Source organism: Fusarium solani, assembly GCF_023522795.1.
Source record: "Fusarium solani strain SB1 chromosome Unknown bctg00000002, whole genome shotgun sequence".
In the NCBI taxonomy this organism is placed as follows: Eukaryota; Fungi; Ascomycota; class Sordariomycetes; order Hypocreales; family Nectriaceae; genus Fusarium; species Fusarium solani.
In genome coordinates this window covers 1904240-1929314 of record NW_027072155.1, presented here as the reverse complement: position 1 = coordinate 1929314, position 25075 = coordinate 1904240, and the positions used below count along the sequence as shown (strand labels likewise).

The 25075-nt window shown below is 54.5% G+C and overlaps 6 protein-coding genes across 6 annotated transcripts; 4 read left to right on the top strand and 2 right to left on the bottom strand.

Moving 5' to 3' along the window:
• Positions 1-176: 176 nt before the first annotated feature.
• MRS44_004567 (uncharacterized protein) lies at positions 177-2295 on the top strand (the record flags this gene model as incomplete). Its single annotated transcript, XM_046283213.2, has 4 exons — positions 177-605; positions 658-1070; positions 1121-1998; positions 2054-2295. The coding sequence occupies 4 exons, from the start codon at positions 177-179 to the stop codon at positions 2293-2295; spliced, it is 1962 nt and encodes a 653-aa protein (XP_046136299.2).
• Positions 2296-2878: 583 nt separating this feature from the next.
• MRS44_004566 (uncharacterized protein) lies at positions 2879-4217 on the top strand (the record flags this gene model as incomplete). Its single annotated transcript, XM_065622255.1, has 2 exons — positions 2879-3862; positions 3909-4217. 2 exons carry the CDS (start codon positions 2879-2881, stop codon positions 4215-4217), a joined length of 1293 nt encoding a protein of 430 aa, XP_065478327.1.
• Positions 4218-4612: 395 nt separating this feature from the next.
• On the top strand, positions 4613-6754 carry MRS44_004565 (uncharacterized protein; the record flags this gene model as incomplete). Its single annotated transcript, XM_065622254.1, has 4 exons — positions 4613-4743; positions 4918-5466; positions 5514-6028; positions 6075-6754. The coding sequence occupies 4 exons, from the start codon at positions 4613-4615 to the stop codon at positions 6752-6754; spliced, it is 1875 nt and encodes a 624-aa protein (XP_065478326.1).
• A 2722-nt stretch (positions 6755-9476) lies between these two features.
• MRS44_004564 (uncharacterized protein) lies at positions 9477-11417 on the bottom strand (the record flags this gene model as incomplete). Its single annotated transcript, XM_046278335.2, has 1 exon — positions 9477-11417. The coding sequence occupies one exon, from the start codon at positions 11415-11417 to the stop codon at positions 9477-9479; it is 1941 nt and encodes a 646-aa protein (XP_046136301.2).
• A 9489-nt stretch (positions 11418-20906) lies between these two features.
• On the top strand, positions 20907-21977 carry MRS44_004563 (uncharacterized protein; the record flags this gene model as incomplete). The annotated part of the gene is made up of 1 exon (XM_046268869.2): positions 20907-21977. One exon carries the CDS (start codon positions 20907-20909, stop codon positions 21975-21977), a length of 1071 nt encoding a protein of 356 aa, XP_046136303.1.
• A 1501-nt stretch (positions 21978-23478) lies between these two features.
• Positions 23479-24034, bottom strand: MRS44_004562 (uncharacterized protein; the record flags this gene model as incomplete). Its single annotated transcript, XM_046270639.2, has 2 exons — positions 23479-23651; positions 23728-24034. 2 exons carry the CDS (start codon positions 24032-24034, stop codon positions 23479-23481), a joined length of 480 nt encoding a protein of 159 aa, XP_046136304.2.
• Between the last annotated feature and the right edge of the window lie 1041 nt (positions 24035-25075).

Below are 25075 nucleotides of genomic sequence, written 5' to 3'. Positions count from 1 at the left end.
AACTTGACATTAATATTCATACCATCATGAGTCAGCTACAGAGATCGGAGTAATACCACCAGTCCTTTTTTCCTTCTCTGAGTTTCTTCTTTGATAATAGCCTCCATCTTACAAGTCCCGCTGGCAGGACTCTCAACCCAACCCTCCCACCAAAAAGGCTCAACGCCACTCATACCATGGGCACCATGGCCCAGCTCACTCCTTTTTACCTTTCGATACTTTCGTTGCTTTCCCTGGCATTCTCTCGTGCCATAGATCAGAGCCGGTATGAGCCTATACCGGCGAAGCTCTTCCGTCGTGATTATGACCCGCAGGACTTCTCCTGGGTCAAGAAGATGGGTGCCATCGGCGACAGCTTCACGGCTGGTATCGGCGCTGGTAGTCCCCTTGGCAGCTTCTGGGGCAATCGTGCCGACTGGAAATGCTCAAGGTACGACCAGGCGTATCCTAATGTCGTCTATGACGAGATCAACGACAGCGTGGAAAAGTTTCAGTACCTAGCGTGCAGTGGCGACCGCTCCACGGGCATCTACGATCAGGTGAAGGAGCTTGACGACGACATGGATTTTATCATCATGACGGCTGGGGGGAATGATCTCTGTCTGGTTCGTACTTGTCATTATACTAAAGAACCGTGGTTAACCTGGATACGTCTAGGCTGGCATGATCAAGGCTTGCGTTATCCTCCCAAAGTACGGAGAAGATGTCTGCGAAGAGATCATTGACAAGGCCAAGGAGAATCTCGATACTATTCTGAAACCGAATCTGATCCAGATCCTCACCGAATTAGATGACCACATGAACAAAGACGGCATCGTCGTGTACAACGGCTACGCTCGCTTCTTCAACGCCTCGGAAGAAAAGTGCGGAGATGACGAGATGTGGTGGCTAATAAAGGATGACGAACTCGAATGGCTCGAACTCACCAAGGAGCGTCGTAAGACTTTTAACGAACTTGTTCTCAAGATTAACGAGGTCATCGAGGGGGCCATCGAGGAGGCCCAGAAAAAGGTGGATTACACGCTCGCCTTTTCAAACTGGGATAAATGGCCTTACGAAGCCGTTGATGGGTGAGTCGGCTGTCAATCAACCTTGGTGTACGATGGCTAACATACTGTAGATTGTTCTGCTCCCCCAATAGTTCAGGCCGCTACCCCGATTCTGAACAGCCAGATCTGCATTTCTTCAAGTTCGACACCACGAGGCCCAACGTCAGACCCAATGACGAATGGAAGAAGCGAACACTCAAGCCCTTGAGCAAGAGGTCCTTGTACGACAGTCTCCTATACAAATCGGTGAATCCCCGAGCAGATGTCCTCCACAAGCTCGACCGTAGGGCTCCGAAGGTGCCCGACTGCCCAGGAGATGGCCCCCCTGACGAAGAAAAGGACCTCGAGGCGATCGAGGGCGAGGAAATCAGCGAGGATCTCGGCATGGGCACGCCTGACTCTTTTGGCAAGATCTTCCACCCGAACGAGCTTGGCCATCTTACCATCGCCTCCTTCTGCCTCTCGGCAGCGGTTGAGGCTCGTGCCAGAGTTCTCGGTGTGGATGGTGGCGAGTGCCCACTCGTAGACGAGTTCAAGTGCTGGTCTGATGATGGCGATAAAGGATATGCCACTATGGAACGCGTTGTTCAGACTTACCAGGACTTTTGCGAAGAACTGGAGCCCAATACCAGCCGGGCAGGGTGGACAGAGGAACGCAAGTTTGATAAGGGCACTCCAGATGAACACAAGTACACCATATCTCTGACAGGCGACGCCAAAAAGTATAGAAAGGACGAATGCCTCAACTCATTCAAGCACATCATACACGGGTGCGACAAGGAGGATGACGATAACCCACTGAGCTGGAAGCGCGGCGGCAGCTGGCAGCGCGGCCAGTACGAGTACCGGCTCGACATTAAGCGGAAGAATCGACCCCAGAACCTCAAGGAGCCTTTTGGCACATGCAGAGGGAACAACCACTTTTGGTATGCCGACTATACAATCTATGGTGAGTTGCAGACACTTCCCCCAAGGAACGAGCTGATGCTGACCGAGATCTCCAGGTGCTGGATTCTCTAGCTGGGACCATGGGAAGAAGACGCTCCTCCCGAGCATCAAGGACTGTCTGGGGGAGGGCGTTACGTCCTTCGAATTTGAGTACTTTGACGGGCCCAACCAGTTCGGACACGAGTGGCTGGTGACGTTCAATACACCCGGCCTTGTCAACTCTCGGTGTTTCAAGAACAACAAGGCGGTGTTTGCGGCGCATGGATTTACAGATGGCTGTGAAGGTGACGATTTCTGACATGTTGGTCGTGTGCATGGTGCATTAGTATAGATACTTATTGAGAAGGATAAGACCTGATCGCCTTCAATGCCCGATGTCAAGTTTTCGTCAAGTCGAGGTCAACAATGTGGAAATGGATATCCTAGAGAACAACTGTAACGTCGATCCAGAGTAAAATCTAATCCCATACTGAGCCTCAGCAGACATATATTATGCTTGAGTTGTGAGGGCATGGAGCAAGTTTGACTTCTCGGCTACCCGGGAGCGCGCCGCTTAAACCTCGGCTAACCAAGCTTCTCACTCAACGCAACGCGTTCATCCACCCACTCACTCTCATCCATTCTCTTACACATGACATCAAAGATACCCCAAACACTGATTGTAAACTAACCAAAGTGACCATTTTTATTTTCACTATCAAGAGACCTAATTACTCACCTTTTTTCATTCTCTTTGCACTGCGGACTGGCGTACAACACCCTAGCATTTTCCCAGCCCCTTTGGAGCCACGAACTCAAGATCACAAGACAACCATCCACATTATCGAAGACTCGAGACACACTTATCCGAACCCTCCAAGACAACTGCTCCCACGAGCAAAATGGTGGCAACCGGAAAGATTGCCCTACCTGAGCACTGGACTGAGCTCAGTGCGGCTCGGATACAGCGCAAGAGATGCGCCGACGATGTCGACGCCATCAAGAAGGCCTGCCTAACAGAGTGCGGCCAGCGACACGTGGTGGATTGTGAAAAGTGCTTTCCAAAGACCCTGGATCGCATGCGCGCTCGGTACTGCGAGGCCGAGGGCAGGGAGTGGTTCACGCAGCGAACGGCGTTCCTTAATGAGCTGGACACCCTATTCACTGATGTCAAGGACCACAAGATCGACCTCAGGTCTATCGAGGACAGAATCGAGGCGGAGAAGGAGGCCTGGTATCGATGGGTGCTCCGCATGTATCCTCAGTTTCTGTCCGCTGCCGACAGCGGTGCCGACCAGGATGAGTTGAGGGCCATGCTGGATGACCCGGACAGGTCGCGCGAAGAGCTTATCGAGAGGATCTGGGAGGGCGTTGGCAAGTTTCCAGGCTGGTCTTCCGAAGTGGACAACATCACGCTCAAGGTCGAAGAGGACAAGAACTACGGGGCAGATCTCAAACAGCGCTACATCTCATGGTTCTTCAAAGACCGATTGACCGGGGCGCTGCCCGAGCACGCGCAAAAGTACCTTGACGCGTACGAGTCAAGCGAGTCGATGACAATCGAGGAGGTCATCGACCGCATCTCACAGGACCGCAAGGCGAGCCTCAGCTCGCAGCCACAGCGGGATAGCCATAGGAGACGGCTAGATGAGCTACGAAGGGCCAAGACGGCTTTTGAACATAAGCAGAACATGGCTAGGGCCCAGGCGAGCCAGACCCCCGTTGTGGCCGAGGAGCTATACGACCTTCCGCCATGCGCAGTGTGTGGTGGAGCGGCGGATCAGAAGAACGTCCTCTCGTGCTCACTGTGTCAAGCTGTGACGCACCTGAGTGGTCAGAAGAGGCTGACGGTTTATTGCTCAGAGGAGTGTTTTAACAAAGGACACGTAAGTTGCCAAGCCTCCGTGTTCTGGGCGATGCTAACCATAGTAGGAGGAACATATTGAAAAGGAACACGACTGCGAGGCGGGAGAAAGGTGTGCGCAAAACTACGACGAAGATACTGAGATGTCGGATGGGGAATCTCAAGCGGTTGTTTGTAAGGACTGCGTCGAGCAGAAGGAGGCTTCACTATTCTGCACGGAGCGGTGCGCTGCGGCGAACCTGCCCCGGCACATGGAAGATAAGCACGGAAAGACGGCCGTGGACGAGGTCAAGAAGCTAGCGGAGCCTCTGTCAGAGTTATTGGAGAAGAGGTTGAAGGAGAGTAACCCGGGGCTGAAGATTTCGCTGGCCGAATGACCTGATTTGTTTGTACCAATACTAGCCGAACAGATGCCAGGCTATGCATGAATATAGGACCTGCGAAGTACTGAATGTCAACTCTGATGGCCTCTAGATATTATGTGAAGTCGAATATATGCTCACGGGGCTGGTGGGTCATGCCGGAATGCATGTGGTTGTGGAGCCGTCTATATCCGATCGTCTTCGGCGATTGAGGCCCCGTTCGGCTCCTCTTTACGCCGGCCCCTGCCCGCAAAACCTCCGCATCAGCACCTCGGAGTCTTTTTTCCATCTTGTCGCATTCACCAAGAAGAGGTAGAACCTCTTCACGTGCCTATTCTCTCTTCTTCACGACGCAGAGCTCATCGATTGTCCACTGGCTTCATCACAGAGGCAATCTGTGCATTCCAGCCATGGAGAGCGAATCTCCTGCCACCGCCGGCGGTGCTGCCCCCGTGCGCAAGAGGATCTCTACAGCCTGCGAGGCGTGTCGCGTAACAAAGATAAAATGTCAACCGAGTGAGCAGCCAGGAGTCTGTCGCAAGTAGGTCTCCGCCGAGGTCTCTTGCTGAGGACTTCAATTGATGGATGTCAGATGTCTCGAGTCCAAGAAGGAATGCATCTCACGAACAGGGCCCCGGACACGGCGGAGGAGAACAAAATTGTAGGCTCATCACCACTTCCAAAGACTTGGGAATTTCATATTAATGGTCTTCAGCATTGTGGATGGCCATCAATCGCAACCTCAACCTCCTCCACCGCCAGCTCCCTCAAAGACCTTCACCATCGACTTTGACGTGCCCTCGCTGCCAGAGGTGGACGAGAACTTTGACGCCCTGCGCGACTCCCACTCTCAAATGATAGATTCCATCTTTCCATCGGATCAAGAGTCGGATGCCCTCAGTGCCCCAGATTCGCCGCCTACAGGATTCCCGACGCCGGGCTCGTCTAACACGCACTCCATTCAGTCCCTGCACGCAAAGCCGCAGTTCAACCTCGACTCGGCGGCATCCCTATTAGCTTCGTTTCGTGGCATGTTGGTGCACTATCCCGTGGTTTCTCTCAAGCCCGAAGAGACAGTATCAAGTCTCGCCGCTTCTCGACCGTTTGTTCTACTAGCCATCCTCTCAGCGGCATCTGGATCGAGGACGCTGCAGGGACATACCCTCTATGATGAAGAGTTTCGAAAAGTCCTAGGCCTCAAGTTTGTAGCTGGCGGAGAGAGAAGTATGGAGCTTCTTCAGGGCATTCTCATCTACTGCGCTTGGTAAGCACTCTCCAGGTCACAGAGTAATGCAAGACTCAACAGTTCAGGTACCCATTCCACCTCCGCCCCAAGAACAAGCAAGCCTTCCAATACTACCGAATGGCCGGCGACCTCGTCCACGACCTCGACTTGGAGGAAGAATCCCCAGAGCTCACCACCACGCCTCCCGGCGCCATGACCGCATCGCAGCTCGACCGTCTGCGCGCATACCTGGGCTACTACTACGCCGTGTCAAAGTACGTCCTCGGCCACCCGTACATGCGGCCCCTCGTTGCTTACCATCCCAGCTACATGACGGCGTGGAAGAGGATGGACCTGCTGGCTTGCCCCTGGACGCCCTGGACGGCTACCTGCTGCGATGTGCTGCAGCGGTGCGCAGAGGCTGATGGGGATCTTGCGCTGTGTTATCTTGCGAGGTTGGCGAGCTCGACGAACACGGCCAATAAATCGATTCGCGATAATAATGCGCAGTCGGCTCAACAGGTTCAGTTGCTTTTGTTGGGACTCGAGGCTCAGCATAGGGAACTGAAGGAGGCCATGTTGCCTCATATAGCCCGGTCAGGTAGGCACCCCTACCCCTATATCCAACCCAAACTTATACGTTTCAGCACCCGTAAGGCTAGCGGATCTTTTCTTCGACGTCTTTCTCCAAGGTGGCGCCGTCTTCTATTTAACCCGCAAGATCACTCCCCCGGGTCTCGTCCACCCTCCTGTGTCCCGCCTCCGCAGCTGCGTCACCAACCTGCGTGCTTTGTTCGACTACCTCACCGACCTAGAACAGTCAGGCTTTATGTCCTTTACCAGCGTCGACTGGACCAAATTTGTCCTCTCCGTCATACTTGCTGTCCGTCTCTCGTTCCCCATGTCCGAGGTCAAAGACTGGGATCACGCCTGGGCGCGCGAAGAGCTACGCTTCGAGGCCTTTCTCGAGACCATGTGTGACGGCGCAGACCTGACGCCAGTGAGCACAAGGGTCGACGTCCTCTCTGCGGGACGCGTCGTCTTGCGCGTCGTGAAGGAAAAGTACGACCGCCGGGTCGCCATGCTCAACATGACGGCCTTGCACGGGAAGGGACCCGGCCCGCAGGGGTGTCCAATGTTTGACCGCAGCATGGAGCCGTACATTTCAGCGTGGGATACGGGGTTCGACATGAGCTCAGTGATGCCACCGCTCCCACCTCAGCAGCAGAGCCAGCAGGAAGGACAGCAGGCTGTGTTCCATGACCTGTGGGCGACCATGACCATGGGCTGGGCGAATGACAGCCTGATGGACGACCAGGATATCTAGCCAGTACCCCCCCTCAAAGAGTCTATCGGATAATCAAACCCAGTTCCTTGGGTACCCCATGTGTCTACCTGCGCCTGCTGCTACCGTCGCAGACGGATCGTTCGTTCCGGTACCGGATACTACGGGCCAACAACACCATCATCTGTGATACCCAGCTGCATGAGATTTCCCCTACGATAACCTACCCTCGGATTCTCTCTTCTTCAAAACGTATGATCCCACCAAGCTCAAAAAAACAAGAGACAGGTCGAATCACAAAGTACACCGAGCCTCCTCCGTCACAACGAGACCAAACCTCCAACAGCCACTCCTCCGATGCATCTCTCTCAACCTAGAAATCACCACCCCTGCATCACAACCCCTGTGAAGCCCTCGCAACACACCCTCCCCTGAAGGTGCCCCCCTTGGCGGCATCCCACATGACATGCCTGCCTCATTCCCTTCGCCCCCGTCGTCACACAACACCATGACTGGCATCATCAAAGTTCCCCCTCCCCTCCCCTGTCCATCCCACCCTCCACTCACCCAGGCTCAGCCCACGAACCTGGGTATAGTATAGATAGCTGCCTCTGAAGCTGTGTAACCACCTCTCCCCGTCACCGGTATCCGGAATGTGAAGGAACGGTGCGTGGCACAAGCGCTTCGGCTTGACGCGCCCCGATGCGATGCATTCTTGTGCTGCGACCCGAGGCACCAGATGAGATGGGCGAGGTGTCAAGCCACCCAATGTTACCCTGCCAGCTTTTTTACCCTTCATGCTGTAGTCCACGTCCAAGAGGCTCACCGGTGATGCTGACAGACATGCACATGATGTCGCCGACATGACTTGATGCATTCACCACTTGCATATTCTTCCGAGGATATCATCGGCTTCAGAACGCTCTGTTGGGAATTGCTACTCTACCATATCATCCTTGCCAAGGAGGCCCGAGCCAATCGCCTATACCTAAAATACGCTGCAACCTGTAGCTACAAAAGGAACTGTCCGCATCTCCGAGTAGGTATGGATGCATAAACATGCACCTGACCGACCTGCCCGGCGCCTCAGATATCACTGGCACCCTACTCCGAGGTCCTCGACAATAGCCAGAGCCCTGTTTGCCGCCCTGCCACTCGGACCTGATTCAATAACCCGACTGCCAAGACTACTCAAGGCTCGAAAGGTCAACTTGCATTTATCCCTTTGCCAAGCGGGGGGGCCGTTGCGGAGGGACTGATATACCCGTGTTAGAGATGAGTCTGCTTAACAAGTCAGAGCTATCAGACCTATCCAACCTGGGAAGGGACAGCTTATGGGATGTAATGTACAGATGAATAGCATTTCACGGGCAGGGGGTATCAGCTTTATACCGAAAACAATGCTTCCTTTGATGTCTGCTACTTGGGCAGGTGATAGAGACTAAGTAGTCACATCTGCCTACCAATGCAATAGCTCTATATAATTGAAACCAAGAAATGACTTGGAGGAGGGATCCAACCCATCCGCGGTAAGCATTCAACGCCCCCAGACATCGATGAAGTCGAATGGAAACCCCCTCAAAGACAAGGTGAACAAAACCAAAGCAATCCACCGCAGCAATGCAAGACAAGACAGATAGAGAAAGAGAAACGCCATAATCTGCATAACCTTCTTGCGCTGCCAAACACCCATATCATCCAATCCGAGTCCAATCCCATCCCATCCTATCCCGTCTTGTTTCTTCCAGAGATGTCATGAACCTAGCAGCACCCAACCCTTGCCTTTCATTGTCCCATAAATGCATGCATAAACCATGCCTGCAACATCTCTCAAGAGAATGATCCAACGCCATCCGGTGCTGGTTGCCCAGGAATGAAAGGAAAGCCTGCTCCGTGTAGATGCGACCTGTTTGGGTCCCCCATGATTGTCGGGGCTTGTGTGTTGAATCCATGTTCTCGTGTACTCGTTCGTTCCCATGACCGTTCCCTCCCTTGAATGCAATATGACGCGGGACGGCCGCTCCTATTTCTTCCCATGCTCTGCCAATTCCATCATTTCCGTATCATGCCAGAAAACTCCGATCTTTGACCAAGTGAGACGAGTTCGGGCAATCCAGCCCCTCCCTCATACCCCTTCTTCCGCGCCGTAGCTTGTTGTGCTGTGAGACGAGTACGCTTTTCCCCCGTCGATTTTTGGTTTTTGGATCTTTCCCCCAATGCCCATGCCAGAGACAAATGCAATTCGAAAGAACTCCAATGAATAGAACCAGATGCGTAACTCTAGCAGGTGGCGAGCTCAGGCTTCTATGCATTCCTTTTGCCTGCCGCAAGCACCGAGCCCAACCAAATGAATATGTGTAGCCGGCTCCCACGACGAATCCCAAGCCGAGTGTTCAGTCTCTCGCAATAACGGAATGTGTCGTACTTCTGTTGTAGGCGAGACCGATGGCGCCAGAATTAGACACCTAACTGCCAGTGCGCCTTGCTCGATAGTGACAGAAAACGCCAAGAAGCTGCAAATCCGATGTATCCATGATAAACCAAGAGAAAACGCCATTTATGAATAATGCAGAGAGACCGAGAGCAGACCGGCTTGGTCTTGGCCAAACCAATCCAAAAGCAACGCTGAAGGGGAATCATTCAAATGTAAAAACAACACAAACATGCAAATAATACTCCGTACCATGGTGAATCGCGAATGTCGAAAAGAAAACAAGGGGCAAAATAAGCATAGGGTCCTTCATCACACATAAAACAACCGCTCCTACCTTCTCGGGTTGAATGGATGCGACATTTTGGCCAGCATGACCGACTTTGAGCCGTTCACAGCGTTGACACCATTGATTAGGCTGACGTCGCTGGGGTCGGCGCCAGTTTGACCGTTGCTGAACCCATAGATCGAGTTGGTACCGTTGACGGCGTTGAGGTTGCTGAGATCTGGGCTAGAGTGGCCGTTGTACGCATACATCGAGTTGGCTCCATTCACGGCTCTGGGCTCATAGCCGTTGTACGCATACATCGGGTTGACCCCGTTGACATGGTTCATGCTGCCGGACTCGATACCAACATGGCCATTGTACGAATACATCGGATTGGCCCCGTTAGGCTGACCGCCAACATGGCCGTTGTACGCATACATGTTGGCATTCCGGTTGAAATTGCCCGAGTTTGGGAATCCTGCACCTTGGGGGCCCCCCTGTGAACCCCCTGGCCCATAATGCTGTTGACGGCCGCCCCCTAGGCCAGGGGGAGCAGCGAGTCCTGGAGGAGGCCTGTGAGCTGCTGCGAAGCCGTTGACCGAAGCAGACATGACTGCGTTCATTCCGCCTGGCGCGCCACCGTTTGCGTGATTAGGATTCGGGTTTGACCGCACACCGAGGGGGTTTTTGGAAAAGCTCAATCGAATCCCACCCTTGACGCTGTTGTGGAGCGGGTGTCCATACAAATCGTGCAACGCTTTGGTGGCGAACGATACCTCTTCAAACTCGACGAAACACATTGGCCCATTAGCCTTGGTACGGAAACAGAGACGTTTGTATCCACGTTGCTTAATGAAGAGGGCCTTAAGCTCTTCTTCCGAGGTGTCGATAGGGAGGTTGCCAACGTAAAGAGTATTGCAAGGGGGGTTCTGATCGGCGGGATTGACCGGTGGGAAGTGCGGCCTATGCTGTGGCGGGCTCATGGTTTGGAACGACTGTGGTGACATGACACCCATATGCGGAGGCAGAGAGGATGGTCCCGATGGTGTCGTGTTCTTGGTGTTGATCGAAAGTGCACTCATGCCTTGGACAGGAATGGCCGGGTCTGTTTTTCTCCTTGGCCCATCAGTGTACTCGGCGTAAGCAATGGGATCCTTCAAGATAACGTTTGTATCCTCGTCGTCACCAGAATCGTTGGCAATCAGCGTCTTTCCTGATATCCGGCCGCGCTCCGTAACGTGGTTGCCGATTGGCGATTGGGGAGAGAAGAGATTCTGGTAAACGATGCTCGTGTCTGGGTTTGGCAGTTCGTGCCCAGTATATATGCCATTCGGCGGAGGTGGGAGGGTCTCGACTGGGGAAAAGACACCGTTGATGCGCGAAATTTGCCTAGGCCCGGACGTTGAAGAGGATGGGGTAGCAGATGGCGTCAAAGTCGAGGCATTTGAGGCCGTCTCGGTTGTATATTGTCGGGAAGACCCTGGGCTATTAGAGGGCAAAAGCTCAACAATCAACTCGGCATCGTCAGCGATTGTGCGCCCATGTAGCATCTTCTGCGCTTCGTAAGCACCCCCTGCGGATCGGAATTGCAAGACTGCTGAGATGAAGCCGGGATCCTTGGACTGATCGTGGGGGAGTAGCTCGATATCTACTAGTTGTTGGGAGAAGACAGCCATGAGTCGCACCGAGTCCTTCGTGGTATTGAGGGGCAAGCGGCGGATCAAGACGGGATACAAGGGCGAGGTCGGGCGAGGGAAGTGGGCGCTCCCAGATCTCGGCGCGTCGCGCATACTGGATGCATAGAATGACGATGGTGCCACAGACTGGAAGTAGCTCAAGGTTGTCGACTGTCCAGCAGCGCTGGACAGGCCGAATGACGAGGCTAGAGTCATGGCGGAATCGGCGGGGGTGTTCGCAGATGGGTAGGCTGCTGAGAAAGGAGTCGCGCGGCTGGGCTGGCTGGTCGTTGGAGACGCAGCTGTTGTCGCGCCGGATAGTTCTGTCATCGCCCGATATGCGGTTGCATGCGCTGGAACAGACTCTAATTCGCTGGTGGTGGAGGATCTGGGGTCAAGCGGATGCGACGATCGTGGAGATATATTAGATGGGGATTGGTCGCGATCGCGGTCGTAGTCGCAGTCGCTTTTGTTGTCGCAACACGGTTCGAGAGGTTCGAGACGGGTCAACGTCGACATTAGCGAGAGATGCAAGTGGCGATCGAGTGCTAGTATAGATGCCAGTACTGAGACGCGGTCGTGATTTGGCGCAAATCTGGATTGAGGTGACAAGCAAGGGGCGAGAAAGTGCGCGGATGAAGTCGCGCGCGTCGGGTCTAGCTAGGAGGATAGATGAGAATCCAAAGAGTTGAAAATTGTCGAGTATGGTTGCAAGAGAAGAATAACTGAGATGCCACAAAGCAATGCGGAATTAGCAAGATGACAGCCAAATGCGCAATGAAAATGGCGTCGTAAGGAGTGCGACAGCTTGTCGCAGCGGGCGAGTGTGGTGCAAGGTGAAATGAATGTCCCGTGGATGGAGATGATGAACGATGCAGGAAATGGGGGGAGGGGGGGCCGTTGTAGTTAATGTAGGGGCGCGCCAGAGCCGACTCCAGCAGGGGAAGTGAAAGCAACGGTAGCGGCAGTGTGCTCCGTAGTGTGTCTATAGCGGATCGAGGAAGAACCCAAGGGCTTGAGAGACCCAGGGCTGTGTGGGAGGAGGTATGGCTGTTCCGAACGCCAGGATGGCTGGTATGTGACGGAGATGCGCCGGAGGGTAACACGGGGGTTCTACCTTAGTGCCCGAATGAAGCGAGGGAGTCAACGGCTCGTGTAGGAGGGAGAGTAGAGGAAGAAGAGTTGGTGGCCGGCGTGTCAGAGGGACGGGATGGCCAGCAGATTGCCAACCAGGTAGGAACAGTAACTGGGCGGGCAGATAATTAATCTGGCAAGGCAAGATTGCGCCTGTGTGAGCGTCTCCAAGCTTGAGCTCTCGCGCGTGTGTGGATGCCAGGTTCCTCTTGCACGATGCAGATGGGTGGAGGGAGGGAGGGGGAAAGGGAGGGAGGAGAAGGGGAATGAATGGGCAATGGGAATGGGAATGGAGAATGAAGATGGGTGGTGTGGGAGGGTAGCTTGGGGAGTGAATGAGGTGTGTGATAGCTTATGGATGTGTGAGAACTTACTGCGTGAGAGAGGGTGACAGCGGGGGGCAGCGGCCGCGACAATCGCCAGTGCCAGTGCGTGCGGCGGCGTGGATGGATATGATCAGGCACTCAGTCAAGCTACTGATGAAGTGAGCTCCGTCTGGCCTGGGCCTGGCCTGGGGTCCGTCGCGGATCGACTTCGTATCTTGGGCCTCCGCCAGGTCCTGGATCGCTGGGTCGACCTCGTGGTTCATTGGGTACCTACGTCCCGGATGTCCCTGGGTTACCGGACCTGATCGATGCTTGGATCTGCTCTGTGCTCGGTCAGCGCGGCCTAGGTACATGGGCAAGGCACTGACTGTACACACTGATGCTAGTGAACGCGGCGACCGGGGATGAAGGGGGCTCCAGGGAGCTTGGACCGAAAAGGGTAGCGTTGAGTGCGCCGGGATGATGGTGGGCTCTCTAGCCCGAAGGACGGATGCTATTGTTAGATGAAGTGCTACGTCGTAGTGTTGCTGTAGATGCTGTAGATGCTGGAGGTGATGGATAGAAGAAGGTTTTGCTTGTGTTTCCTTTCCCTCCAGCGGTTCCTGAAATGGTCCAGGTGTGTTGGTTTGGATGACAGCACTTTCCACTTGTGCTTTGTGCTCTCAGAGCTTCTAAGCGTTCAAGTGCCTTGGCTGCGGAGCAGGAAAATCTTAGACCGCGCTGGCCCTTAAATAGAGCTCTCTGAAAACTCAAATCGAGAGATGAGGCCGGCCCACAGAGGATTAGGTGATGCTGTCAAAAGGGAAACAAGCTCCAGAGAGGAGATCCAGTGCAGATGAGGCTGGGCTGCGTGCTGCACTGGTACGGTACAGCTCCAGGTGCAGCATCGTGCCAGGGACGCAAATTACTCATCGATTTCCCCGCCATCGTCACCTCATGTGTGGCTCGTGCTTGGAGGTTCTCTCTCCGCGAAGGAAATCTTTCCTTTCGAATGACCTCGGACAAAAAGAGAACCTAGAGACGAGGGGCAGCTCAGACTCGGCGGGCAGGGCAGGGGGAAAGGTGGTGTGGAAACCTGGGCTCAGATGGGGCGTGGGCGCAAATTTGGTGTCGAGGTCGTTTGTTCAGTCCCCAGCGCTATCGTGCCAATCGGACGCCATCGCATCTCGAATAGTGGAAAGTCAAAAATGAAGAGCCGGCTGGCTGGCGTTTGATGGCCCTTGGCTTGCCTGGGAAAGCCCATGATTTGTCCAAGGGCGGAAACGGTAGACTGGGCACTAAACAGGGAGACCAACGCTAACAGGCATCAAAGAAGCAAATTGCAGACCAAGTATGGGGGAGGGGAAGCGTCCAGTCCAGCACACTGATGCAATCTGTGATGGATGGCATGCCCCAACCAAAGCCAACATGACCGCTTAATCGAGATAAATCGACCGAGTAGCCGACCGTCCGCGATACCGATGTGAAGATGGGCCCAGATTACGTCTCGTGAGCCAACAGTCGATGGGAGAAGCTTAACATAAGTCAATGTAAGATCAATGACCGTCAATGAGTGGTTGTTGGGGCTGGGGGGCTCTCAGAGTATCTGCCGTACCTTCCTCCCGTCCCTGAATCTGGCGATGGTGGACAGAAAACAATCCGAGTAGAGAGATAGTGCTTGCTATTAACAACGGCCAGACTGCTTTCCATGTTGCACCATTGCTTCAAGAGAAAAACGGCAATGGAGAGCAGTAATGGAAATCTCTACTGGCTAGTTTTCCGACTTATCAGAGTCTATCTTGATAGCAAAGCAGGGTACTCAATGTAGAATCACGATTTTGACACTAATGATCTATTCCTTCCTTTCTTCTCTTCCATGACAAGCCGGACGTGATGTTGGAGCGATCCTTGGCTCTGATTGGTCTTTGCCTCACTCCGTAGAATTGATGAGGAAGGAGGGAGGGGTAGGGATAAGGCAGGCACTGTAGCTCGCCCATGGCTGTTGCTTGATCAGCGGCCCCTCTACAAATTAATTGCCGTGCGTGCTGCAGCTTCATGCCCGCCCGCCATCCATCCGTATCGCCATTTCCAACTGCGCCTTCGCCTCAGACTGAAACCAAGGGGTCCAGGCGTAGACTTTAATTCAACCTTTTGAGCAACCTTGCCTTGCCTTCCCGCAGGCACACAGCGGACAGAAAAGTCTTCACCGTCGTCATCATCATCGTCAACCCGTCTGTGGCTTTGGCTGCTGAATCATGCCGTCCGGGTCCTTTCCCATGCAGCAGCCACAACATCACCTGCGAGTCGACGACCTTAATAATGGATCCGCCGCAAGGTGCGTGCAGTGCAGAGCTTGATCTTGCAAGCATCGACCTCCCCCACTGACTTCATGAGGACAGTTTCATGGCAACCAGGTGAGCTGCGACGCAACATCGGCACCCGACGTCGAATATGAACAGGGATTTCTTCCTCTAGGGACAGACTCTATTACACCTGATGCGAAACCTTGGAACCACGGTCCCAACAACCCCCAGAAACATGTCGTCGGCCCGTCAAGCAACAAGCACTCGGAGAGGGCCTTGCTCTCGACATGACATGCTCGTCCTCGGTCGGGGCGTGTTGTCTCCGACAGGAGCCACGTCTACCCCCCATGTTCAAGGAGCCGGCCTTCATGTCGTCGCGAAATGCACAGGATTCTCCAAGGTGTCCTGTCAGGCAGGCTAGACCTCCCAGGGCTGTGGCCATGGGCAAGTGGGCAGCACGTAAGAGGAGGGGTGTGGGCAACCGGTGAACAACCATGCAGTGTTTGGCGGCAGGGGTATCAAGACTCCCTCCCTGCTTTCCCCTGGCCCTGTCAATCAAACCAACAGACAGCCTCATTGCACCTTTTTTCCTTGGTGCTCAGAACTGGTGCGTCTCTGTTGGGCAAGTGAGCTCCCACATGGGCGGAAGGGTAGTATTTGTGCCAACCCGGCCGTCATGATGGTGTCGTTGAGAGCTGCTACCGCCCAGTCTCCGAAAACAAAGCAAGCTAGATTCGACGACAAAGCAACATCAACCCTCGGACGTCGCGGGCGAAGGTTGTGTGAAGCGAGTGCACTTGGCAAGTGTGGCTCCGTTTCTCGGTTGGTCCATCCTATTGGACCCAAGATGCTGGCCATATTTGCTTCTGATATGAACGAGCATGTCTCGCAATCCATCCACCGTCAACAGGAGAGGACAAGGTGACGAAATGAGACTCAAGCGAGACACACTGCCCCCCTCGCTCGCATGTGGGCAAAGCACTTTCCAGATCACTGGACTTCGGATCGATCGAACGGGCCGCCTGCATCCACAGGCCCAAAAGCTGGCCCACAGGCGCCGACGGACATTTGGGGAGATGGGACCCTGGTGCGCGCTAGCGAGGGCACCCGCCGAAGACGACATGAAACCGAACACCAGCAGCTCTGCATATCCGAGAACTGCAGTGCCGGTGATCAAGTTTCGAAGCCAGCGCCATGGGATGGTGTACCAACGGGGGAACCCGTTTGGAGATGGGTCAGGTAACCTGCGGGTCGTGGCTTGAACAACTGCCCTGCTACATTCTTCATCCTTGAGGGGTCCTGTTCGGCCTCAGTCTCCCGATGTGTGCCTTGTCCAGGTTTGTCTCATCCCTATACAAGTCGCACAGGTGTTACGGATTGCCAGCACAGTGACGAGGAGTTGCAAATCTATATCTGGGCTGTAGACCCTCAACAAACGAAGACTGGCACACGTCAGTCAACTTGGACACTGGGCAACGAACTCAAACCATGCCAGGTCCCCCTCTGGTTGTCAAACAGGGACTTTGGGTACGACTCAGCGTTGGATTACGCACGTGACAGCCATGTGTGCCCTCCTGTTCATGTTCCTCCCTCCCTTTACTCTTCTCCTTTGGCATGCCTGATGGTTGTCATTTTCGTCTCACCATCCTCCCCTACATCGATCTCACCGGGATTGCAATCTGCCGCTGGATTGGAGGTATCCTTCATTGTGGGACGTGCCACATAGCGGGGCTGGGGAGATGCGAGGTCCCGTCAATCCATCGTCATCCTTTCCCTCTCTCTCTTGATAGTCTCGTCAGCAGGACCGGAGGCCGACCCAACTCGATAGGATATATCGGCACATGCACGCCTCGGTAGAGTTTCGATTGCTAACGGTGGTGGCTCAAGGACGTTGACATCTCAGCCCTGCCGGGATACTGACTTTTCTAAAAACGGAGCCACTTGGCCAGGACTGAAGTTGAAACAGCCTCGCTTGTATCCAACAGGGCATGTCAGAAAGAAACCGAAAGCGACTTGCTTTCTTTGCGAATAGAGCCGAGATGCAGGGATCTTTCATCCATGTTCACGAAGAATGCCGGATATTGATGAAAGAGCAGTATTATCTCGCCTCTCTCTCCAACCTCTCAGGCCAGCTTAGGGAGATGGATGAGGCTGCCCTCCGGCACAACCGAGTGCAGGAGACATGTTTGCCTCCTACGCAGAACCGGCTTGTGTTCTCGGCTTGCCTTGGGAGAGAGGGATGGATGTGCTTGTTCGCGCCGATCTGTCGAGGGTTCAGCAAACAGACCCTGAGTTTTGGAGTTTGGCGTTCCGTGCTGCCGGACTACTACCCTGCTCGTCTCGTCCTCCAAACCCCGTTTGGGTCGTCAATGCTTGATCCCGATTGGACTGGCGAGACCCCAAACACTTTGAAAAGGTTTGGCCGGCAGAACGTTCCGCTTCCCTGCGGCAGCCTTCTGATTGGCTCGCGAGGGGACGTGTGTGACGAGCCCTTGTGAGCTTGTGAGTCTGGTGGTGGTATTGTCTACCATGAGACGTGTTGTTCGGCTGATTGGAATTGCTTTGTAAGGAGAAGGAGTTGCGATGAGTTCTCACCAAGGCTGAGGGGATGGAGGGCGCAACAACAGCTAACGAAGCAGCCGGTTCACGTCACTAAGCACAGATCAGCAACGCCAACGGTCTCTTGGCCTTCGCCGATCTCTCCACAAGCAGCCCCAACTGCGCTTGTCGATGTGGTCGCTCCATTGTCGAAGCTTGGTCACATCTCAGCTAGGCACCATCGGCGGCGGACGTGGGATCGGTTTGGGAGGGATTCGTTGATTGCTGCCCTCCATGATTGCGGGATGCAAAGCACAACATGTGGCAGCATGTGGTCTAACGGCACCACGTGAATCCAAGATTGCGGATTGGGGCCGGAGGCGCGATTCTTACTAGACACAAGGCCGGGTTCCACAGCCACCAGGACGTTGGGAGAGGGCTAGCTCAAGCTTAGTCGGTCCAGCTCCAAGGTGATGGAACCAAGACAAAACGGTACGGTAGAGCGAGGCCGTCAGTTTGCTCTTGGTCTTCAGCCCAGCGTGCGTAGCTCGACTGCACGGGCCCGACTGGTTCCAGGCGGCTTGTCATGGCTCATTGACGGTGAATGATTGACCACTGACCTCATGGCCCTTCAGCCTCGGGAGTCGAGTCCCCCTGCCCATCTCTTTAATCCTTCAAGGATCCCCTGGCGTGGCACTTGACGCCAACGCGGTGGGCCCAACGCCGCGGCCCACGAGTGAGGTCACAGAGACATGAGTGCACGCACGAGCTTCAGGGGACATGGCCCACCGTCCGTGAAAACGGGCCCCGGTAACCCAGCCTGTTGGCCGCCGGAAGCTGTGCCTCGAGGGCCCCGTCACTTCCCCGGCATCGCTGGTGCCGTCTTGTTTTCCCAAAGTTGGAGGCTTCTGGGGCCGGGGGACATGGCCAAAGCTTCAGTGTCGGGGAGTAAGCACTGGTGCTGGGCAGATCAAGATGGCCCAATGCCAGGCCAGCGTCTGCGCACCTCCTCGTCGACGGGAGCCATCACATCAGAGCCTCCCCCTCCAAGGCCGTTTTTTTCTTCCCTTGTTTGGCTTGAGCTTACTTCTTCAACCGATGCCAACCTCAAGCCCGAATTCCGCTGGGCCTGGCCGACCGAGATTGGATGTGGCAGCATGAAAAGGCGTGCTGGAATCCTACACCTTGGGCCACATCAGCCACGCTCCCTGGGGCTGGGACTTGGACGGTGATTCTAGACAAAGTGATCAGCGCTTTCCCCCATTCTCTTGCCCTCATGTGACGTATCTAATCTCGTTGCCATGCCCCGTTCCCCGTCCCCCATCCCTCATCCGACCTCGACTCGACGCTGCCGTCTGCCGGCCCTTGAGGGGATGAACTAGCAACGCCCGCCCGGCCCTTGAGGGCTGAGACGGCCTCTGAGGGCTGAGACAATGCCGTCTCTCTCCTCTACCGCACCGTGCCGTACGCGGGGACGGACCTTGCTCCAGTTGTCTCGGAAGATTTGGAGCACGGCATTCTCTTCTATGTGCACACGAGATACCTATGTCCGAATCGCCATAGACGATACCGCTGTGCTAGGAAGCCACGTTCCCGTCCCGAGCCGCATCAGATCGAGGCTCCTAAGCCGGTTCACCTTGGCTTGGATACAGTATACGGGCGGCCTCGAGTGTTGGGCAGCGGCACTTGGGCCTAGGGGCGATGGAAGGGCATTGACAAGAAGGGTTGCGCTAGCATCGGGTTGTTCAAATGCCCATTACCCGACAAGGCGACCCATGACATGGGGGCCAGGACAGGGCTTGTAAACAAAGACCAGACCTGCGATGGCTCTCAGCGAGATTCCCCACATGCCATCAAGTCGGTGGCTCTGGGCGGTGCAAAAGAGAGGTCTCTGGGTGAGCGAGGGGTCAGTCTTCGGTCCCGGACCGTCGAGGGTTGTCGTGGTCGGGCCGTTCCCGGCGTCAATGAGAGACTGGTTGCTGCTCACATGAAGACAGGTTTCTTTTGCTAGCAGCCACCAATCAATCAGCCGACCACGTAGGGGATTTCTTTGGCAAGCGAAGCAAGGGTTGTTGAGAGCCATTGACTTTGGTTAAGTATCTGCATGATGAATTCAAGACGGCGGGGATGTAGGTCCCTGAGCTACGTGCTGACAGCGACACCCTTTCAAGCGTGGCATCCGTATCTGGGCATCTCGACGAAGATCTCCTTCGCCCGACCGAGATGTTGAGTCTGGATCAATGCAGTTATCTCAAAGTGTATTGTGCAAGATCGCCGGTCGCCTGACCGGGGCTGCTTTGCTGACACGGCATAAAGGCTCGGCTAGGTACGATGCATCTCGCCTGGGATCCTAGCTGCATCCGATGCCGCCTGCCATGGTTGTTGAGATGGCTCACTTGCGTCAACCAAGGGTCACATGGATGGAATCTCAGTCGGCAGCACGGATACATGGTCAAGCCATGTCGAGGGACCGCAAGTTCCGAGAGTGGGAGTCAACAGTTGTAACGACACACACTGGGCATGGAGGAGTCAAAGCCGAGCGATGCGACTACGCGACTGAATTTCTAGTCTGAGGAGGCTGATAGTAGCTGTCAGCAAGTTGTGCATTGTACGCCATCGAGGGAAGCTTACCTATTGTTTAGGTGCTATGGCGGCCTCTCCATTGTCTTTGGGGTTATTTCCACGATGGTGAGATAGACGGTCCCTGGAGGGACTTTTTTATGAAATTGGGTTGAGGAGAGATCTATCTAAAGAAGGTTCGGTGATTTGGTGCTAAGTGGCATAACCCTAATCTCGAGTGAGATCCATGACATTGAAAGTCTGTGTTGTGGTTGTGGCTTCAACTTGGTAGAACCGAGTTGAAGTTGTCACTGGTTGCAGTGAATGACACTCACTAATCAGATCAGATCAGATCAGTTGAGATGAGATGAGATCATTAAGGAACCAACAATGATTCACTATCAACACACAAACAAACAGCCAAGGCAAGCAAGCAAGCAAGTCGCATGCAGGCGTGCATAATCAGCCTCGCCACAAAAATATTTTTACGCGCAAGCAACCTGGACTTCGCAACCTCCGCCATCCACACGCATCGCATCTTGGCTCTCGGCACTCAACTCAATTGACTTGGCTTGATCGTCAAAGCGCCCTCTTGCTCGCTCGCTCTCAGCCCAGAGAGTGGATACGAAACACGAGCTCAACCGGCAGATGCGACCCGCTCAAGTTAATTTATCGGGTCACTACGACGACTAGACCAGGTAAGAGACCAGATATAGCCTGGATGGATTGGACCTGGCTGGCTGGACCCTGGAGAGGCCAGCTGAAGGGCTCAAGAGACTCCACAAGTGGATTGGATTGGTTGGGGAAGAGTATTTTTGGTGAAACGGCTTCTTTTCAACTGACACGTTGAGTTGGCAGCAGCAAAGCGTTTCATGCATTTCTGTCTGTCTGTCTGTCTACCTACAGATTGATAACCTCCGAGACACGGCACTTGATTCATTCAGCACCAACTCAGCCTAGTCAACAACTCAATCGTCAAAATGGCTACCGAAAAGAGAGACATCACCGCCCTCATCCGTCAGTCGCCGCCCATCGACGTGAGCAAGCCCTACGACCCGGCCACTCTCAAGGGCAAGACCATCCTCATCACGGGCGGCGCCAATGGCCTCGGAGCTCACATGGTCCGTGAATGGGCCTCGCACGGCGCCCACGTCGTCATTGGCGATGTCGCTGACGCTGCCGGTGAGGACCTCGTCGCCGCTCTGAGGACCTCATACCCCAACTCGACCTTTGCCTTTCAGCACTGCGATGTCACCGACTGGGAATCGCAGGTCAGCCTCTTTGAGACGGCCGTCCGTGTGAGCCCCCATGGTGGCATCGACGTCGTCGTCCCCAACGCCGGCATCATCCTCCCTGGTCACTCGATGAAGTTTGAGGCTCCGGTCCTTAAGGACGGCCGAATCCCCAAGCCTAACATGGCTACCTTTGATGTCAACATTGTAGGAGCCACCTACACTACTCACCTCGCCTTCTACTGGCTCCCCAAGAACGAGGTGTCCGAAGGCCGTGACCGCTGCCTCCTCCTCATCGGCTCTCTTGCCTCTCTGTGCCCCTTCCCGGGCCAGTGCTACTACACCATGAGCAAGCATGCGATCCTCGGCCTGTTCCGCACTCTGCGCGCTACTTCCTGGAGACAGGGCATCCGCGTCAACATGATCGCTCCCTACTATACCTCCAAGTCCAACATGCTCAAGCCCGAGGTTGAAGCCATGTTCCTCTCGGGCACCGCCGGCGGCGCAGAGATTGAGGATGTTATCGACGCTGCTACCCGGCTCGTCGCGGACGAGGCCGTCAAGGGCCGCGCCCTCTGTGTTGGGCCCAAGCTCCGCACCGTCGACGTCAAGGTTGTCGAGGACGAGGACGAGCTCATGGTTGTCGGTGAGATTGAGGGTGGCGGCAAGGGGAGGGCCGTGTGGGAGTGCTATGCTGAGGACTATTCCAACGCCGACGCCTTTGTCAAGCGCTTCGTGCTGCTGCTCAACGCGGCTGAGAAGGTCAAGGGGTGGTTCGGAGTACTGAGTGATATTTGGGGCATCTTCCGACGCAAGTGAGGCTTAGGCTTGGTTGAGAAGTTGGCATAGTCTGGTTTTCACGATGTTGTTATACGCAAGCGAGCACAGTTTGGTAAGCCTTGGTTAGCATGCCGATTTGATGGCTTTGAGTTGGCATTTACAACAAAGTTAGGGGAAAACGGGGTCTGTAGAGAGAAGTTGTGGCAGCTGAACGATGGACAAAACGAGCCATGGGTGGCTCTAGGGTGAGGGAGGAACTGTGAACATAACTCGGACCGAGGACATGATGATGAGTCGGTAGAGAGCCCTTGGCTACCGGAATAAAAGAGTTTAAGACAACATATTGTGTAAATCGGGCTGCCGTATTTTTCACTTGAACTATTCATGTGTCATGCATAGATGCTGGACATGGCAGAATAACTAGCCCAGGTGATCCCCTGGGTATCTTGAGACCATCCATCTTCCTTCCACCACAAGATGAGATAACCGCAACAATGCAAGAGTAAACAAAAGCCAAGGGGGTGTCTTTTTATGCAATCCCGCCATTGCCTAGTTAGGGCAACCAGCCAAGTTTGTGTCCATTGATGCCCAAGACTCGGTTGCTTGTCGTGAGTAGCTTGCATCGATAGCAAGTCGATATACCACGATAGTAAGCAATACTGACACATGGCAAAAGACAAACCTGGAGAATGGCATGAAGGGAAGACGGTCCCCTTACCGTCAAGCGACAAGGTCCTCGTCCCATCCCCAGGTTGCGCACTGAACACCAAGCTCGGTAATTAAGCTCTCTTGGCGTGTGGCGATAGTAGTCACAAGAGACGCCGTGTGGCATATAGTAGTACATCTTGGCAGACATCATCAGAAAGAAAGTGGCCTGATCAAAGTATCGTCAAGCGTCGTCGTCAACATCATATTATCATGCTCGCTCATTCTAGCGCCCGTCTAAATGTGTCGAGTCGTGATCCATTCTCCTCGCCCCTGATGGTAAAGCCCCTTTCCTTTAGGGCTACAGCAAGATGCTCCCGTCATTCAAGAAGTTAAAAAAAGAAATTCCACATTCAGACCTTATATCCCAGGTCGAGAGTTATCCAAACACCGCCGGCGCCGTTGTGTGCATATACAAAAGATGAGCTCGAGAGTGCTGCCCTCCCCGAGAGGACAGGCAAAAGTAGCCCATGGCTTGATGAAGAATGCGTGAGATGCGTTATGCATGCCGTCTATACGCCTCGGTCTCGCTCCAGAATGCATATTGGGTCATTCCGCGCCTTGACCAGTCGCGCGCTCCATCGAGCCTCGTTGTTTCGCATTGGACCGCGAGGCCCTTCAAAGTCCCTTTCAATAATCAATCAATCCATCATTCGTTCGTCTTGGCTGTTGCGAGTTGTTGTTTTTGCTGGCCGTGTCCCATAAAGCAATTCGTTAGAAGGTGCAAAAAAGAAGGCAAAAAGCCATGGTCCTAAAAAAAAGTTGAAGCAAGAAGCAGAGTGGTGTCGTCTTGATGCCATCCCGTGGTCATCAATCGGTTGGAGGGGAGATTCGTTCACAGTATAGCGCATCGCGGCGAGTCCTTTCTTCGTCGGCGACGGTGACGCTTGTGCGAACTTCGACCGTGGTCGTACTTGTAGCCTTCATCTGCCTCCATGCTGGCGCTCTGCTCATCGTCCTTGCGGAGCATCTGCCTGCAAAGATCGATAAAGACTTCGTCGACGTTGGCTGCACGTCTGTTAGTCCGGATGCGGCCATAGCGTGGCCATGATGGTCATGGCCGCGGACGGACGGGCAAACTCACTCCTCGTCCTCGCGCTAGCCTCGTAGTAGGGCGCGCCCCATCGTTGTGAGATGGAGAAACCCTTGGCTCGGGGCACAGCGCGATTCTCCTCCAGATCGGCCTTGTTTCCCACAATCACGATCGGGACATTCTCATCATCCTTGATCCGGATAATCTCCTCACGCAAGCCAGCCAGTTCGCTTAGCGACGATGAAGAGGTGATGCTGAAAACGAGGAGAAAGCCCTGTCCGGTCTTCATGTAGAGATCCCTCATGGCGACTGGACCATCATCAGTACGAGGGTCATGGTGTGGGAGTTGCTGGGCCATGAAGGACCTACCGAACTGCTCGGTCCCCGCTGTATCGAGGCTAGACATCGAGTCAGTGCCAACCACTTCCACATGTGGATGTTCCCTGCAAAGGGCGGGAGAACCAAGGCCCAACTCACATTTCGAGAACAACTTGGCGCCCCTGGCACGAACGAGTCAGTCAAGGGGGGTCAAGTGGCAGCACCGGAGAGCGCGCACCGCATGCTAGCGGATTGGCTTCCGCCGACTGGGACTGACTGCACTTACATCAACCTGAAGCTGTGTGCGATATGAGTCTTCGATGGTGGGATCATAGCTCTCGATCCACTCGTTGTGCACGAACTGGGCTGTTCTCGCATGAGCCTGGTGCCGCCGCAACAGAAGACGAACGTTCGAATGGATTGCGTGGTAGGATGGGTTGTGGATGCAAGGTGCAACGGTGGGACGCACACACAGCGCATCGCAGCGAGCACAGCACAGCGCAGCATGTAGGACATGGAACATGGGACATGGGGGCAAGGGGACAACTCACCAGTTAAACAACTCTTGCCCACGCCTCCTGCCAAAGGGGAACCAACGAGTCAGCCAACAAGCGCACAGGTTGAGGGAGAAGAGGCGAAGCAGCAAAAGCAATGTTGGGCATTGACGAACCTGCTCCCAGTACTACCACATGGAGTTCGCGGCTGAGAGAGAAAAAAAGAGTCAGCGATGAGTTTGCGCCATGAGCGGAGATCAGGGTGCCTCTACCTGGGCTGGTAATGATAATGTCGCGGCATGATGGCGACCGAGACTGAGATGTGTGATGAGCGAGCGTGTGCCTAACAGAGGCGACCGCAAAAGTGACGGTTAAAAGGTGATGATGAATATAGTGGCGCCGTCAATGTCGATGTGGACTGGACAACGTCCCGTCTTCCTCCTGGTTTGAAAATTTGGATCCTGGTTGGTATACGTGGGTGTGAGCGTGAGCGAGGAGACCAGGTAAGGGAAAAAAGTAAGGCACTAGTAGCCCGAATGTCGGTCGATCGGTTGGTGACAAGCGAGGGACAGCCGAGCGAGGGAGCT